This window comes from Chrysochloris asiatica, unplaced genomic scaffold (assembly GCF_000296735.1).
Source record: "Chrysochloris asiatica unplaced genomic scaffold, ChrAsi1.0 scaffold00038, whole genome shotgun sequence".
In the NCBI taxonomy this organism is placed as follows: Eukaryota; Metazoa; Chordata; class Mammalia; order Afrosoricida; family Chrysochloridae; genus Chrysochloris; species Chrysochloris asiatica.
The window spans coordinates 9,280,026-9,296,681 of record NW_006408556.1 but is presented as its reverse complement, the minus strand read 5'-3'; the positions used below and the strand labels follow the sequence as shown (position 1 = coordinate 9,296,681).

At 50.4% G+C, this 16,656-nt stretch overlaps 1 protein-coding gene across 1 annotated transcript; it reads left to right on the top strand.

The window, feature by feature from the left end:
* The first annotated feature begins 1,342 nt into the window (after positions 1-1,342).
* KCNK17 (potassium channel, subfamily K, member 17) lies at positions 1,343-15,342 on the top strand. Its single transcript, XM_006860582.1, has 5 exons — positions 1,343-1,621; positions 5,736-5,850; positions 8,551-8,711; positions 9,684-9,858; positions 15,029-15,342. The coding sequence occupies exons 1-5, from the start codon at positions 1,343-1,345 to the stop codon at positions 15,340-15,342; spliced, it is 1,044 nt and encodes a 347-aa protein (XP_006860644.1).
* The last annotated feature ends 1,314 nt before the right edge of the window (positions 15,343-16,656 follow it).

Here is a 16,656-nt window from a genome sequence, read left to right as displayed (position 1 = left end):
GCAGGCATAGCCAGGGTACAGTGGGAACCTATGAGCGTTACTGTCAGTGAGGGTCCAGGAGAGGAGAGGGCTGGGCGGGAACTTTGGAACAATCTAAGTGCAAGTAAGCTACTCATCTCCAAGAGGCTCTCAGCCTGAAAAGTAAGCAAGCTGCCTCTCAAAGCTTGCCAGTTTCCCCTGCTTGGAGGTCTAGAGCTGTCCATGAACAAGGTAAAGGACCTCTTAAGTGTTCTACCTGCTTTTCTGGACATGTTCCCCCACCTCCACAGGGCATCCTTTAACCTAAACACCTTCTCTGGACTCCTGTCTTCTTAAGAACCTTTCCAATCACCCCCTGGGAAGTCAGCGAGTCAGCAGATCTCAGGAGACTTCCAGGAAATGAACCACATGGCTGCCTGGCCTCTCTTGGGAATGCTTTCTCCAGCCCTGGCCTTTCTCCCACCAGATTGCAACATCTCTGGTCAGAAGGAAGGCAGAGAGAGGGGGTTAGGCTATCTCAAGGCTCAATCTCAGCAAAGACTGGATACCTCAATCCCTGTCCTCTTCACCTGCCTCCAGCAGCAAGGCTGGTCCTCACCATAAGTCACCGGGACATTTGAACAGGATTGAGACAGGGCTGTGGAGCTATGGAGGGAGGTCCAAGGGAAGGTCCTATAGCAGTAAGAGGGATTGAGGTTACCAAGGTTACACCCAACAACTTTCCCACCTCAAAGGCAGGCCTGGAAGTTGAGAAACCCTGTGGGCTCTATACAACTGGAGAGGGAGTTAGGACCCCTCCTCAGGAGGCAGGGATGGACAAACACAGTGGTCAGAGCTCCTCTTGCTTCCATAAGCTCCCAGGCAAATAAGGATCAGCTGGGGACCCTTGAGTACACAGAAGGAAAATACCTCCTGAGTGACCCTGAGAGGACTTGGCAGGCAATCCTCGGCCAGAGTTCCAGAGTCTAAGGATGTAGACAGGGAACCTAAGACAATAAATTTGACTTCTATTTTCTCTGAGTGTGGCTTCCAGGACTCTCTTAGAGGAGATGTTGGGGGCTCTGGGCCCCTTCCCTCTCATCACTGGTTCACCCAGTAGCCCTCCCCTTCTCCCTAACCTAGGTCGGGGGTGGGGGAGTTGGGGGGGTGGGAACACTCGGCACACATTCGAGGCGGAGCCATATATCCACAGCTCAAGGCCTCTTTTGTCCCTGGGATTGGATCCCCGTATGGGGTGGGGCAGGGCCATCTTATTCCCCAGCTCCCTTCCTAGCCAGGAAAAACTGGTGCCTGCAGGTTGGCGTTTTCCAGAAAAGGGACCAGTCAGGCTCCTGGCCCACCCCTTCTACCTATGTCCTTGTCCATGGCTCCTATCTCTGGCCACCTGTCCTTTTCTACAATATATAGACCACGAGCCCGGGCAGCGCCTGAGGGCAGGGCAAGGGGCTGCCCTTGCTCCGTGCCCGGCACCTTGATCCTGCTGCTCATATACCTGGCTTACTTGGCGCTGGGCACCGGTGTGTTCTGGATGCTGGAGGGCTCCCTGGCGTGGAACTCCAGCCGCAGTTTCCAGCGCGACAAGTGGGCCTTGCTACGGAACTTCACGTGTCTGGATGGCCCGGCGCTGGACTCGATGATCCGGGTCAGGGGATGGCGGGGCTGGTTTGGGCGCGTGGCGTGAAGGGGCCCTGGGAACTTGCGGGTGCGTGGGCAGCGGCTTAGAGATCATGCGCTGGTCCCCGGACAAAGAGAAATGCCGACGTTCTTATCCAAAAGAGAAGTGAGGGGTGGGTAAACCCGGGCAGGGTCGGGGAGCGTGCTATCCCCGCCAGGAACGAGAAAATTGGGTTGGCCCGCTACGGGAAGGATCCCGGTTTTAGGGAGAGGAAGGCGAGGCGGCGCGGTGACCTGAGTCCACCTTTAGGGGGTGAGAGGGCATGATTGATCCTATCAGGGAAAGATGCTTAGAGTAAACATCCGAATTTGGGGACAAGGACCACAGAGACTGCGCTTACCAGGGTCAGAAACTAGCAGAGTCGACCGGACTAGGCCGGAATCAAAGCCGAGCGCGCTTGGCGGGTATGGGAAGTGGGGCACCGTGCGCTAGGCGGACAGAGACGCTCAACGCTGTGTTAGGATCTGACCGCGTAGAAAAGGCAGAAGGGCACACCCGGTTGCTTCCAGAGAGAGATCCCGGGTGCAGACATACGAATTGAGGGTGATGACAGCTGGGTCACAGGCCAGAGTCCGAGAATGAGCAAGAACGAGGACTTGACCGTCGACTTTGAGGCAAAGAAGCTCAGATGCTCTGGTCCCAGCCGGTGGTGGAAGCCGGTGATGGAACGCTTGCCTTGATCCGCACAACAAAGGGAGAGCAGATCAGGGTTAGAGGGAAGGAGGCCCAAAGCAGGGGCGCCCTGCAGCTAAAACCGGGTATCAGCGGCTGGACACGCCCCTCCAGCCGCGGATGCTAGGAAGAACTGACAGGCGAAGGCACGCAGAGGCCACTGAGCGCTGAGACTCCTCAGAGGGTGGAGCCATGGTGGCAGCAGGGCTGTGGGAAGGTTGACAGGGGTGGTGCTTCAGGGCAGGGTATTCTGGATGGATGTAGAGGATGAATGGAGTTCTCTGGACAAGCGTCTCTTAGATGTGGTGGATGAGTTTGCATCCAGGGTCTAGTTTGGTCCCCATACTCCTTCCCCTGGGAGAGAGGACCTGGGGCTCCTGGAAAGCTGTGCCCCTAGTCCGGAATCCCAGCTCTGTAGTGCACATGCAGAAGCACCCAGGAGGCCACATAGCCTGCGTCCCTGAGACCCTCACGCACATCACTGCAAAAGCCAGTCTATGAAGGTGGCAGGGAAATGAGTCCAGTGGAAAAGGATTGGGCGAATGGAGGTGAAGTCCTGAGCCCTTGGACAGAGCTGATTCCACAGGGTCTGGTTCCACAGTGGAACTGGACAGTGCAAAGGCTATTTTGACTAGGAATTTAATATGAGGTCAGGCGACCTATTAGCGCAGTGGTTGAAGCATTCTGCTGCTAACCATGGGAGAAAGATGTGACCATCTGCTTCGGTAAAGACTTACAGCTTTGAAAATCCTATGGGGCAGTTCTAGTTTACCAAGAAGCAGTTCATATCGCTTTCTGCTTCTGTAAAGATTTATAGCCTTGGAAACCCTAAACAGGGTCAGTATGAGTTGGAACCGGCTCAGTGGCATACAACCACCACCACCAGCTCTACTCTGTCCTATATGGTGGCTATGAGTTGACAATATAACTTGACCTCAATAGGTTTGGGTTTTACTTTTGGAATAGGGGCACTTCCCATTTCCACTCCCCCACCCCAACTTTGGGGTATAATGGATAGCCCAACTATTTGGCCCTGGTGCTGAGGTCATTTGACATTTCCCTTGCAAAGTCAGTGAACTGCCAATGTAACAGTCTAGGCCCAGGAAGATGACAATATGGTGATAATAATGGTAAATGTTCCTATGTAGAAAGCATGTACGATGTGCCAAACACTGTTCTTAGTGCATTACATGTATTAACGCCTTTCAATCTGATACAAGCGGTATAAGGTGTTATCATCCCATTTTAGCGATGAAGAAATTGAGGCTCAGAGAAGTTGGGTGCATGGTGATACAACCACAGAACTGAGCTGTTCACCACTCAGACTTGCTGCTTCAGTGTAGACTGGTAACCTGTGTGTTTCCCATGCTTTCCAGCTAGAATCTTATCTCTAATACATCCCCTCCCTCTGGGCTTTCTTAACCTTCCTGTGGTTGCAATATCCCCACCAAGAAAGATGTGATAGCGCCCAGCCCAGATCTCTCCCGTTAAACATGTACATGCAACGTCCTAAACCCTGTGATGATCAATTTGGACTCATGACGACCCTGGTTAAAGAGTAGAGCTGTGCTGCGTACATCTCCTGGACTGTGACCTTTATGGACACAGGTCACCAGGGCTTCCCTCTACGGCACTGCTAAATGGTTTAGAACCACCAACCTTTCAGCTGGTAGCTAAGTACAAACCGTTTGTTCCACCCAGGGAGACATATCTACAACTTCCTAACCTGAACCAAAGCAAACTCACTGCTGACTCACAGCAATCTGATAGGACAGAGTAGAACTGCTGCATAGGGTTTCTGAGGCTCTAAGTCTTTATAGAAGCAGGTGGCCTCATCTTTCTCCCACAAAAAGGCACCGCTGACCGTTTTTGTCAGCAGTCCAACACTTACCCACTGTACCACCAGGCTTTCTTTGCAACTTCCTGTTGTTGTTATGTGCCACTGAGTCAGTTCAGACTCCTAGGGTTTCCGAGGAGCAACTGGTGGATTTGAACTGCTAGGGACCCCCAAACTCCCCAAGACCAATAGCAAAACACCTTCCTCCTCCCAGCTCTGCTCTTCCTTCTGTTCTAAACCTCTGCTGTTGACCTCACTACCCACACATGCTTCTTTGGTTGCCCAAGCAATGGAGTCAGAAGCCTGGACTTCTGAATACATCCTGTCTGCTCTTCCTGGACCACTCCATGCCAAATGCAGCCCAGACCCTCTCCATCACTCAATCTTCCAGTCTGCCATCTGTCCTCTACTCTGTCAGCTGCTACAGAGCATCCCAATCTGATTTTGCATCCCCTTTGCTCAGTGACCTTGAATGAGACTTATTACTCCCTACCTGGCATAGCAGAGCCAAGTAAGACCTCTCAGTCATCCAATTCTAGATTCCAGGCACAGTTCTGCCTCCTAGCTTTGGCTCAGGCTACCTCAATGTCCTCTCTCCAGGAGCAATCCTATCCAGCCTGCAAAGAAACACCACCTCCCACATGCAAACTGCAATGCCTCCCTCCATTAAAACGAACACCATTTTTCTCTGCATTTCTAATGAAGATGATGGTGATGAAAGCTGTTCTAAGTCTTTGCATATAATACCTCACTTACCTTGTACTGGGGTCCAGTACAAGGTTCAGCATACAATGGATGCTCAACAAATGTTACCATGTTAATGAATTCAGTAATTGACCTCCACCAGGTCTATGGAGTGGATACTTTGAACATTCTCATCTTACAGAGAAGTTGAATCACTTGCCCAGAATCATGAGGTTGCGCTGTATCCTTACAGTCATGTGCAACATTGACCAAACTGTAGTCGGATTCATTAAGTTCTTCTCTGTCTCCAGAATATCTAAGGTCATGATCATCTTTTATCATTGGGTCCTCTAAAAGCACTACACGTCACACGTAGCCCATGCTTGTTGCAAGAATTGGGGGGTGGGGAGGCAGATGAATGAATGAGTGAGTGAGTGAGTGAGTGAGTGAGTGAGTGAGTGAGTGAGGGAGAAAATGAATGATGGTTCTGCCAGTCAAAGAAAAATCAGAGCTGTCATTCATAACCTGGACTCTGGCCTGAAGGTACGTTGTTATTAAGTGCCGTTGAGTTGGTTCTGACTCATAGCAATTCTATATAGTGTTTTTGAGAAGCCACTGGTGGGTGTGAACCATCGACCTTGAGGTTACCAGTCCAGTGATCATCCCACAGTGCCACACCAGAATATGAAGAGATAGGAAGATGTTCTTCCCATTGTCCTGGGTACTGGGGAACCCCTAATTAGAGGGGAGAGATGCCTTGCCTTGGCCAGACTGGGATTGAAGAGTGTTTGTAAGGATTACCCTCCAGGGTACCTGCGCACATGTGTGTGTGTGTTTGGGGGGTGTAGTCACTCCACAGCCTGGTATTCACTGTCACCTCTCCCCTAGGGCATCGTTCAAGCATACAAAAGTGGGTCTCTTGTCCTCGGCAACACCACCAGCATGGAGCGCTGGGAGCTTGTAGGCTCCTTTTTCTTTTCTGTGTCTACCATCACCACCATAGGTAAGAGTTGGGCCCAGCTGGGTGGGGGTGGGCAGCTCTCCTTGTGGGGCAGCAGGGCTGGTTGTCTTCTCTCAGACCTCACACTTATGCATCTGACTATGATCCCCAGGAAGTTCCTGTAAAACCTCCGAGTTTAGGAAATGCAGCTCTAGGAAGTTTCTGCTTCCCACAGCCTTTCAAGAGGTAGAAGTTCTCCCAAGAGGCAGTGAAGACAGTAAAGATGCTCCTGGGCAGTGAAGTGTTCGGATCTTCTCAGTCAGGCCCATCCAAAAGTTGTGGGTGTGGGGGAGGTGGCGCGGGAAGAGAAGGTTCCCTCTCATTCCCATCACCATCTGCCTCAGGCTCCCTGCCTACCTCAGATGAGGGACACCTGCTCCAGGTCTACCTCCCATTTCTCTTTAGCCCTGTCCTGTGGGAGAACTGAGGTGGAACTTGTCCTAGGAGAACACCTAGGATGCTTTGTGAATGGTGGGACAAGACCAATCTAGAGCGCCCCAATTCTGAAACCCTTGAAATATGCTGATGGGGCCATTTCCACTGCTGGTTCCAGGCAGTTCTTGCATGACATTGGAATTACCACCAGGTGGCAGACTGACACCATGGTAACTCAGGGCTACCTCCTCCCAGCTCTAGACCAGCCACAATCCTCTCCACATGAAATCAGTATCTTAACCACTACCCTCTGGGAACACAGTGGTTCTGAGTTGAGCTGCTAATCTCAAGTGTCAGCAGTATGAAACTACCAGCTGTTCCGTGGTAGAAATATGAGGCTTTCTGTTCCTGTAACCAACTCCACCCTCCCCAAAGTTGGGTGAAACAAGAGTACCCAGACAATTCTTCACCTAGTTTTAAGTCTACCAATACTTCTTGGAAGCTACTCTCAAGGTCCTAAGGGAGTCCTCTGCCTTCAGGCTCAGGACTGTGACAATTAATTTTGATTAACTTTACATCCTGGGGTCCAGTACAAGGTTCAGCATACAATAGACGCTCAACTAATGCTACTAAGTTAATGAATTCAGTAATTATGCATTCAACTAGAAAAAGGTTATGGGCCTGAAAGCAGAGTCCCATCTGGTCAGGCCTCCCAGAGGTGTGACAATGGAGGTCCTTTAGACTCTGCACCCCATACCTCCTCCAATGTCTACCTCAGGCCTTGACCTCGACCCATCAAATTCCGTTTTCTCACCTCTCTTTTTCCATGTCCACCATTCCTGTCCTGGACTATCTCCTGTCTCTACCTCTCCACTCAGTTCTGCCCTTAAGCTGTGTGCGCCAGGTCTGAGAGTAAGGCTGGCAGAGAAAAAGGGACCCAAATGATCACAGACACACACTAGACATCGGGCTGGGCACTTTGACACTTGAGAGTTCATCCTTACAGTAGCCTCCATTCATGGATGAGGAAATGGAGGTGTTTAAAGCAGCAGTGTTGGGATTGAAGGCTGGATAGATGAGTGACCTGCCCTTGGAGAGTTCACAAGAGAAAATGGGAATTTTAAACAACTGGAAGCCTGCTAACCACTGTTGGGTCAAGCACTGGGACTAACCACAAGGTTGGAGGTTCAAACCCACCAGCCACTCCTTGGAAATCCTATATAGATAAGGTTGCGATGAGTTGGAGTCAATTTGACAGCCCTTAACAATGACAACATAGGGTGCAGTCCTGGTGTGACACTGTAGGATAAGCACTGGGCTGCTAACCACAAGGTCAGTGGTTCAAACCCACCAGCTGCTCCTTAGAAACCCTGTACAGGGACACTATGAGTCGGAACCAACTCGATAGCACTTAACAACAACAACAACTAGGGTGAGCAATAAGAAAGCTCATGATGTGATTCTGACCACACACACATAAGTGGGGGAGAACTACAGAAAGAGTAGAAGGGGTGATGAAATAGGAGATGAGGCATGTGTGGCACATTCCAGGAGGAAAGGGAGAGACATTCCAAGAAGCGCAGAGATAGACTGTCTCCTTGGCGCTCCTGTTACCCGGGACCAGCACCCTATAAGGACTGGTTTTCCAAGCCTCAAAACAAACCACAAGACTTCTAAAACAGCAGGGCAGACTTGATCCCAGAAATCATTCATTATCTATTACCTCTTGCCCCAGGTTTGTTCACTTGGTCACTCATCTACCCATGCACCCATTCCACAAATACACTGTGTACCTACTCGGCCAGACTCTGTTCTACATGTTAGGGTTACCACAGTGAGCAAAAGTGACCACGTTTCTGCCCTCAAGAAGCTGATATTCTAGTGCAAGGGAACACACACACACAAAAAATTTTTTTTTAATTTAAACAGGTACATAGACAATACTCTGTGGTGGTTGGTGCTTGTTAAGTGCTGTGGAGTCAGTTCCAACTCATAACGACCCTGTATAGGTTTTCCAAGGAGTGGCTGATGGGTTTGAACTGCCTACCTTTTGACTGGCAGTCCAGTGGTGACCCTACAGGTTTCAGAACCCAGAGGAGGTGGGCTTCTCCCTGGACACCAGAGGGGAATTGCCCCCTGCAGGAAGGGTAGGTGTGAGGATGACGTGAGACAAATGAAGTGCCTGGTATGCATGTGGACAGACAGACTCAGTAGATGTTAGCTGCCCACATCTGGAGTGGGCCAGGAATGAAGATGCCTGGTGCCGAGGGATGGGACTGGGCAGAGTTGGTCTGGAAAGGATTCCTAAAGTGCCCTGTCTCTCCTCAGGCTATGGCAATCTGAGTCCCCACACGCTGGCCGCCCGACTCTTCTGCATCTTCTTTGCTCTGGTGGGGATTCCGCTCAACCTCGTGGTCCTCAACCGCTTGGGCCACCTCATGCTTCGGGGAATGCACCGCTGTGCCCATAGGCTCGGGGGCACCTTACAGGTGAGGGGGTTTTGTAGTGAGAGGAGAGGTCACTTCTAGAATGAGGGGTTGTGGAAGGGTAGGAGTCCTGGTGGAAATCAGGGCCACTGGTGGAATTGTGATACAACTGGGAACTCACTATCCAGAATGGACTAGTGCACTGTGGGCTAATATGTCAGACTGAAAAGTCGTTTGAACTGCAAGATTGGTGGTTCAAGCTCACCAGCTGCTTCTCAGAAACCCTATATAGCGTTGCTATGGGTGGGAATCGATTCAACCACACTTAGCAACAACAATGGTGGAGCTGGGCAGGATGGGGCAGACAGGAGGGTCACCAGGAAGCAATGACACAGGGCTTGGCTTGTGCCTTAGTTTCCTAGTGCTGCTGTAAGAAAAATGTGACAAGTGGATGGTTTTAAGGAACAAAAATTGGTGTTCTAGCAGCTTACAAGGCTAGAAGCCTGAATTGCTGGCCCTGACTCTTTAGGGAGGCACTCTATCTGTGGGCTCTGGGGGAAGACCCCTGTCTCCCTCAGCTTCCGTAAGTGCAGCATTCCTCAGTGTCTTGGTGCTCCTGGCACGGTATTTATACTCCTCCTGTTTGGTTTTTCTTCTGTGCCTGGGCTGCTGCTTTTATACCTCAGAACAATGAATGTTTCCAAGATGTGGTTTCACTAACAACAAAGAAGCCCTATTCACAAACAGAACCCTGTCCCCTGACATTGTTGTTGTTGTGACGTGCCACTGAGCTGGTTCTAATTGTGTATAAACGGTCTGAGGAGCAGCTGGTGCACTTGAATCACTGAGGTGCCAACCTTGTGATTCCAACACAATCCAGTCCATAACATCCTGGAATCTGGATAACACAAACTTGGTGAAGGAGACCTTGGAGGGCAGCCCCTTCCTTACTAGGGAAAGTGGTCCCAGCTAAGTACCCTCCAGGTTCTGTTGGCCCAAACATGGGCTGGTGTCATGACTTGCCTGCACCCACAGGACCCAACCAAGGCCCGCTGTCTGGCAGGCTGTGGCGCCTTCCTCTCCGGCCTCCTGCTTTTCCTGCTGCTTCCCCCACTGCTCTTCTCCCACATGGAAGGCTGGAACTACATGGAGGGCTTCTACTTCGCCTTCATCACCCTCAGCACTGTGGGCTTCGGAGACTACATGATTGGTGAGGAGCCCCCAGTGGGCAGGGTGGGATGCCCCTAGGTTCAGCTGCTTCATCCTCCATTAGCCAGTGTTCACTGGGTACCAGCTGCATGCCAACTGTGGAGAGCTTGGAGCCCAAGGTCTGACCTGCCTTCTGCTGAGTGTGATGGGGCTCAGGTCACCAGAAAAGAACCAAGGGATTTGAGCCCAGCTGTCCTTGCTGACAGACATTGTATGGTTCTCGTAGCCCCACAAGCCTGACTATCATTCTCAGAGCTCACCAGATAAGGACACATGCCCAGCGCCCATCCTTGTCCCACTCCCCACACCCTACACTGTACCTGGTTCAATGAGGACCAGCTTTTCCACTGTTCCCAGGCTGAGCCCACATCTTCACTTCACAGCCCATGGAAATTCATGGGAGAGTACAGGTGATTCATGCAGCCCCGGCCCTATCTTGGTAAACAGTTTGCCGTCAAACTCTGAATACCAGTAAGAAAGGGCTGTGTGGTCCAGAGGGCTCGACATGGAGTTGAGTCAATGGTCAGCACACAATGTGGAAAAGAATAGGACCCAGGAGTCAGTGGTGGCTTTACAGAAGAAAATCTGTTGCTCTCTGTTCCCTCATCCTCTCCACCAAAACAAAGCAAACCCTTTGCCACAGAGTCAGTTCGACTCATGGCGACTGACCCCACGTGTTAGAGAGTGGAACTGACCTAGAGGAGCCCTGGTGGCACAGTGGTTGAGTGCTCAGCTGCTAGCTGAAAGGTCAGCAGTTTGAATATACCAATAGCTTCAAAGGAGAAAGATGTGGCAGTGTTTCCTCAAGGCCTGGCCTCTGCCTTACTCTGGCAGCATTACAAAGCTCTTTAGTGCTGCCAGCAAATGCCCAAAGGGCACTCCACTCTACTATAAGCCTTAGCCTCGAGGTGTTTTGTTCTGGTGTTTGGTTATGTGCCGTGGAGTCAGTTCTGACTCATAGTGACCCTGTACAGGGTTTCTGAGGCTGCGAATTTTTACAGGAGCAGAAAGCCTCATCTTTCTTCTGCAAAACAGCTGGTAGTTTCGAACTGCTGACCTTGAGGTTCGCAGCCCAATTCGTAACCACTATGCTACCAAAGCTCCTTGTGCATTTTGCTCTAGCTCCATGGAAATCCTATGGGGCAGTTCTAGTCTGCCATCCAAGGTTGCTATGAGTCAGAATGGTCTCAACAGCAATGGATTTGGCTTTTTGAAATCTTTACAGAAGCAGACCACCCAGCCTTTCTCCCATGGAGCCACTGAGTGGGTTCAAACCACCAAGCTTTCTGAAGCCACATTATTGTTGTTGTTAAGTGTAATCAAGTTGGTTCCAACTCATATGGGCCCTGTATAGGCTTTCCAAGGCTGGAAATCTTTGGTTACCAACCATTGCAAACCATCAGCCTCAAACCCTCACTCCCCTCCCCTAATAAAACTAAGGACAGATGCCCAGTAGATACGCACTGTGAGAACCAGCCTGCCATCTTCCCTTCCCCTCTCTGAAGCTTCACCTATTATCACCATATCAGCCATATGGCATTCCCACCATGGTGGCCTCCAGAGGCCTTGTGCGGTCCCTCTGATTCCATGGCCCTAAAGTAGAGAAGATATTTTGCCTATCACTCTTTCAACAACAGAACCCAGCCTGGGATACTGAAAGGAGGTTTTACCAAAGGTTCAATGAAGATAAAGGAAAGGGAAATCAGAGAGCAATGAATGACTAACTCATCAGGCAGATGACTAGCCTTCACCCACGTTTTACTGAAGAAGAAGCTGCAAGGGGTCAAGCCACTTGCCTGAGATACATGGCAAGTGAGATAAGAATTCCTATCTATTTGGTTCCAAAACTCACATTATTTTCAAACCATCTTCCACTCCAGCATCCATGTAAGTAAAATGTGGGGATTGCTAAGTGATCTCTAAGATGCCCCTGAGTGTCCACTCTACATGTAGGGTCCCCTTCCCTGGTCTTCAGTTCTCCCACATGGGGGACTTCATGCTGCTACTTTCAGATCTCCCCATCCTGTTGTTCTAGAAAGGACTTGGTCATGTTCCCATCTCTACTCTCAGAGTGGAGACCTGAGCCCAGAAGTCCCCAGTGTCCTATTCACTCCTCACAGTTCAGAGAATGATTCTTGGACGTGTTTTCTCCTCTCTGTACCCACAGCTGTTTTCCTAGCCCAGGCTGGGCGTTTGCGTACTACTGTACAGGTTGAGCACTGCACAAGCCTAGAAGGTGCCATTCAGACAAACCACAACTGTGAAAGATTCCACTTGCAGTTGTGTGGGCTCTATCTTTGTCCTTGCCACTTAAAACCTTGAAACATTACAAGTTCCATCATGCCACCTGCTCACCCCTTCTGAAAACCTTCAGTGTTTTTCCATAGCTCAGGGTGGAGTTCAAAATCCATAACTAGGCCTGCGAGGGCCCCCTCTGTGACCTAGTCTCTGCTTCCCTCTTCACTCAGGGATTCCTGTTGTGATGTTGTAGGATATGCACTGGACTGTTAACCACAAGGTTTGTGATTCAAACCTACCAGCCATTCCTTGGAAATCTAATGCAGAGTGGCTGAGTCGAAGCCAACTCACCATCACTTAACACAAACAACTATTGTCATTGGGTACCATTGAGTTGATTCCTGCACATAGTGACTCCATGTGAGAGTTGAACTTCTCCCTAGGATTTCCTAGACTGTCATCTTTATAGAAGTGCATCTACAGGGCTTTCTCCTGAAGAGTCACTGACTGAATGCGTTCAAACCAATCACCTTTTAGTTAGCAGCTGAACACTCACCTGTTGTTCCACCACATTCTTCATGCTACAGTCTACCTAACTGCCATCAAGTCCATTCCAACTTGTCATGGCCCTATATGGGGTTTCCCAGACTGTAGGGCTTTATGGGAGCAGATAGCCTCAGGTTTTTTCTATGGAGCAACTGGTGGGTTTGAACCACCCACCTTCCACACCTAACTCACAGCGTCACCAGGGCTCCTTGAAATGCAGATGAGATTGGCCATAGTAGCTGGGACCCCGCAGCAGTTGCCTGCTCACCCCACCCTTGCCTGTGTCCTGAGGCTGAAATTTAGAACTTACCCCTGGGTCACCATCAGAAAGGCCTGGTTCTCTGGGAACACTCAGTGCAAAGAGAGGGGGAAAGAAATTGTGGTAGGACCCCCATCTAGGGGCTCTGAATACCCACCCTTTTCCAGGGTTCTCAAAATTTGGTCCTGGATGAGGAAGAGCTAACAGACTCACACTCACTTCACCACCCTAAAAATTGGCTCAGGGAAGCCCAGATGGGTGGGGTTAATGGAAGACTCTTTGAGGGTATCCTGGGGCCCCCACAGTTCCTTGCCCAGGGCAGGATGAGCGGGAGGTGGAAGCCGACTCCTCTGGGCATGTGCGGTCTGGAAATAGTTGCAATGAGACCCACGCCAGCCTCTCTAGAAGCCAGGAGGGCTGATCATGGTCCCTGCCACCCTGTTGGCCAGCCAGCCTTAGGGAAGCAGCAAGACAGGAGCCCAACTTCCCAGAGCCCTCATCTACCAAACACCCAGATAGAGGAAGTCTGGTCCAAATCCCATGGGAACCCTTTAAGTCCAGAGGGAACCATTCCAGCCCACCGTCACTGGACAGAGCTGCCCTTTACACCACATCTCCAGGGATTTGCTCCCAAATCTGGCCCCCTCTTCAGCCACTACAGGCTTTCATGGCAAGTGACACGGGAAAGTCCTCAAATGCTCCCATAGCAAGGGTTCTTTCTTAAACAGATGGGGATGCTGAGGTCCAGAGAGGAAAAGGGAGTTGACCAAGGTCATAGAGAGACAAGTCAAGGGCAGACCTAAGACAGACTCCCAAGCCAGGGAGTCTAGAACACCTGTTCTAGAATCTTTTGCAAGATGAGAAGGGACAGACCCCCATGTCTTTCAACTTTGCTTGTCTCCAGGAACAGGGGCATCCTGAGGTTCACCACCTGGATGCTGGGTGTCTATTGCCCCATGTCAACAGCCACAGGGGTGGTCTTTATAATCCATTCTTTGCCTGAAGTCTGTGGCCGGAGTAGCCCCCAGATCCCAGCTGCCTGATCCTCCCAGCCCCCCATAACTCTTGCTTTTCCCAATTGCATTTGCTGCTTGGTTGAGCGCCTTGCCAGCTGCTAGGTCTCCTGCCACTTATGATTTTGGCTAAAAAAAATGAAATAAAAGTAGAGCAGAATGCCACCCCGCCCCTCTGTCACCAGAAGCAAGTCAAGCTGGTGTGTGGCAGGGGCTGAGAGAGCTGGCTCACCGCTGATCTCATTTGGGACTGCCAGCGGAATCATGGCCCCATAATACAATCAGCCTAATCCAATCACAGTCCTGCAGGCAGCTGACCTCGGCTCCAAAGCTGTGGGTCATCCTTGAGCTAGGGTCTGAAAGACAGGCCTTGTGAGCTGAGCAGGATAGCTGTGTTGGGGCCAGAAGAACAGGATGGGGTGGACAGAGAATTAAGACAGGAGCAAGACACTGGAGTGAAAGGTATGTAAATTGAAGCTTGAGATGTTGGTAGGATTTGGGACTTCATCCTAACAGCCAAGAGGGGAGAGATTATTTCCCCCATTTCCCAGGTGAGCAGAGTTCTGGCAGCTGAAGGTCACACAGCTAGTAAAAACAGGCAGGTACAAACTCTGACAGTTCTCCCATGGTTCCTATAGCCCCTGGCTCCAGCAAACTGCCTCCCTTCAGACTGGCAGAAACCAAACCAGAGACCAGTGAATGATAGAGTAAACTGTACTTTCTCTAGGAGGGTGTGTTAAAGAGACTGTTAGGCCTAATCCAGAGTTTCTGATTCAGTGGATCTGAGTGGGGCCCAAGTTGTGCATTTCTAGCAAGCTCCAAATGAAGCTGGTACTGCTGGTCAGAGACCACACCTGGAGAACCAGTGGGATAGAGTACAGAGTCCATCAAAAGGACAATGAGGAAATTTAACTTCCAAACCTAAGGTACCAATCCAGCGAAGCTCCCTGGGATACTAGGCAGGTGACCACGAGGCCAAAAATCTCAGTCCATGTATTCTGTCCATGGGCCCCTCAGTTGACTCATACACATCAAGCCCTGTGCTCCATATCTGTTTAGAGAAAGTGATCCTTACTTCTCCAGGCCTCTATCCTCTGACCTTGCTTCTCACCCAGGGATGAACCCTGACCAGACGTATCCAGTGTGGTACAGGAACATGGTGTCCCTGTGGATCCTCTTTGGGATGGCGTGGCTGGCCTTGATCATCCAACTAATTCTCTCCCTGATGGAGACACCAGGGAAGGCGTGTTCCTGCTACTACGAGGGGTCTGAGGAGGATCTCAAGCCCTCAAGCTGGAGGCAAGGTCCAGATGGGGAGCCAGATCCCCACACCCCACCACCACCAGGCTGCCATGAAGAGGAGCCTGCAGAAATCATCCAGCATCCAGAACCCTCTGTTCAGGTTCTGCGCTGTGGCAAGGACACCTAGTTATACCCCAATATCTGTTCCTTCTTCTTCCTTATGGCCACCGCACTAGAGACTGCATTTTCCATCCTCCCTTCAAGCTAGATGTAGCTATATCATTAGATGCTGTCCAATAGGATAATATATAAGGACAGTCTCAGAAACTCAAAACAGCAGTTCTACCCTGTCCTATAGGGTCACTATGAGTCAGAATCGACTCAATGGCAGTGGGAGTTCGAATCTGTGTGACTTCTGGAATGTGACTTTTAAGGTGTTTGAGGGCTTTCCTTCCCACATTCTCCATCCAGCTGACTGCAATGCTGTTACAATGGCTGGAGCTCTGGCAGCCATATTACACCATGAGATAAAGGTCATGTGAGAAATAGGTGGCACATAAGATAGAAAAAGCCTGGAAGCTGACTGATCACAGAGCCACCATAACAAACGTGATATCACCAGACCTTATTTAGGTGAGAGAGAAATAAACAGAAGTCTTATTTAAAATATTATTGCTTGAGTTATTCTGTTAATCACAACCAAATATAATTCTAATTGACACACACAAGCAGAGACAGCATCTCTGAGCCTGGGCATATCTGGGGAGCAAGCACTCCCTCCCAGGTTGGCTTGACGAGGACTGATGGAGGAAATGGAGTGAAGGCTGGTATGCCGATCCCTACACCCTTCCAGGTAAAGTTATGAAAGAGTTGTTGCAGCCAGTGGGCAGCTAGTCCCAATTCAGGTGCCAAATTCTTGTTTTACTGTTTCCATACAGAAGAGCAAGGTGTAGACCAGTTGGATCCAACCTTTGGCCTCACCCTTTTGTGCCTTTTAAGGTTGTAACCATGGTTTAGAGGTCGGCTGGCAGAGCATCTCACCTGAGCATACATCCTCTTCTCATTCAGGTTGCTGCTAAGGCAGCACATGATGGTGTGATTCTCACACACAGAGCATACTCAGGTCTCCAAACCCAGCCAGGATCCCCTGGAAGTTACCCGCCAGCACCCAAAGGTCACCTGGTCTCTGCAGGCACCTGTGATACTGTACGCTCCCATGATCTTATAGACAACATCACAGGAACCCTCCCTGTGGACAAAGCCCTCTTGGAACTAGGTCAGGGGAAGCCTTTGTCCTACGAAGAGCAAGGGCTATTTCACCATCAGCTTACGACATTTGGCCTTAAGGGGACCAAAGCCAGAGCTGGGAACAAGCACCAGAGAGTAAACAACAGTATCAATGCCCGTTTCCTGATGCCCACAGGCTGGGCTGGGGAGATGGGGGGTAGGGAGGAGAAGGTTACTGAAGGTTCTTTGTCCTTAGCGCACTCCAGAAAGATAA

Bases quoted from the DNA above. Each gene is read 5' to 3' on its own strand.
- KCNK17 (XM_006860582.1), top strand. From the start codon at position 1,343: ATGGCTCCTATCTCTGGCCACCTGTCCTTTTCTACAATATATAGACCA. The intron at 5,851-8,550 runs GTAAGAGTTGGG...GTCTCTCCTCAG, and splicing joins GTCTACCATCACCACCATAG to GCTATGGCAATCTGAGTCCC. The intron at 8,712-9,683 runs GTGAGGGGGTTT...CTGCACCCACAG, and splicing joins GGCTCGGGGGCACCTTACAG to GACCCAACCAAGGCCCGCTG.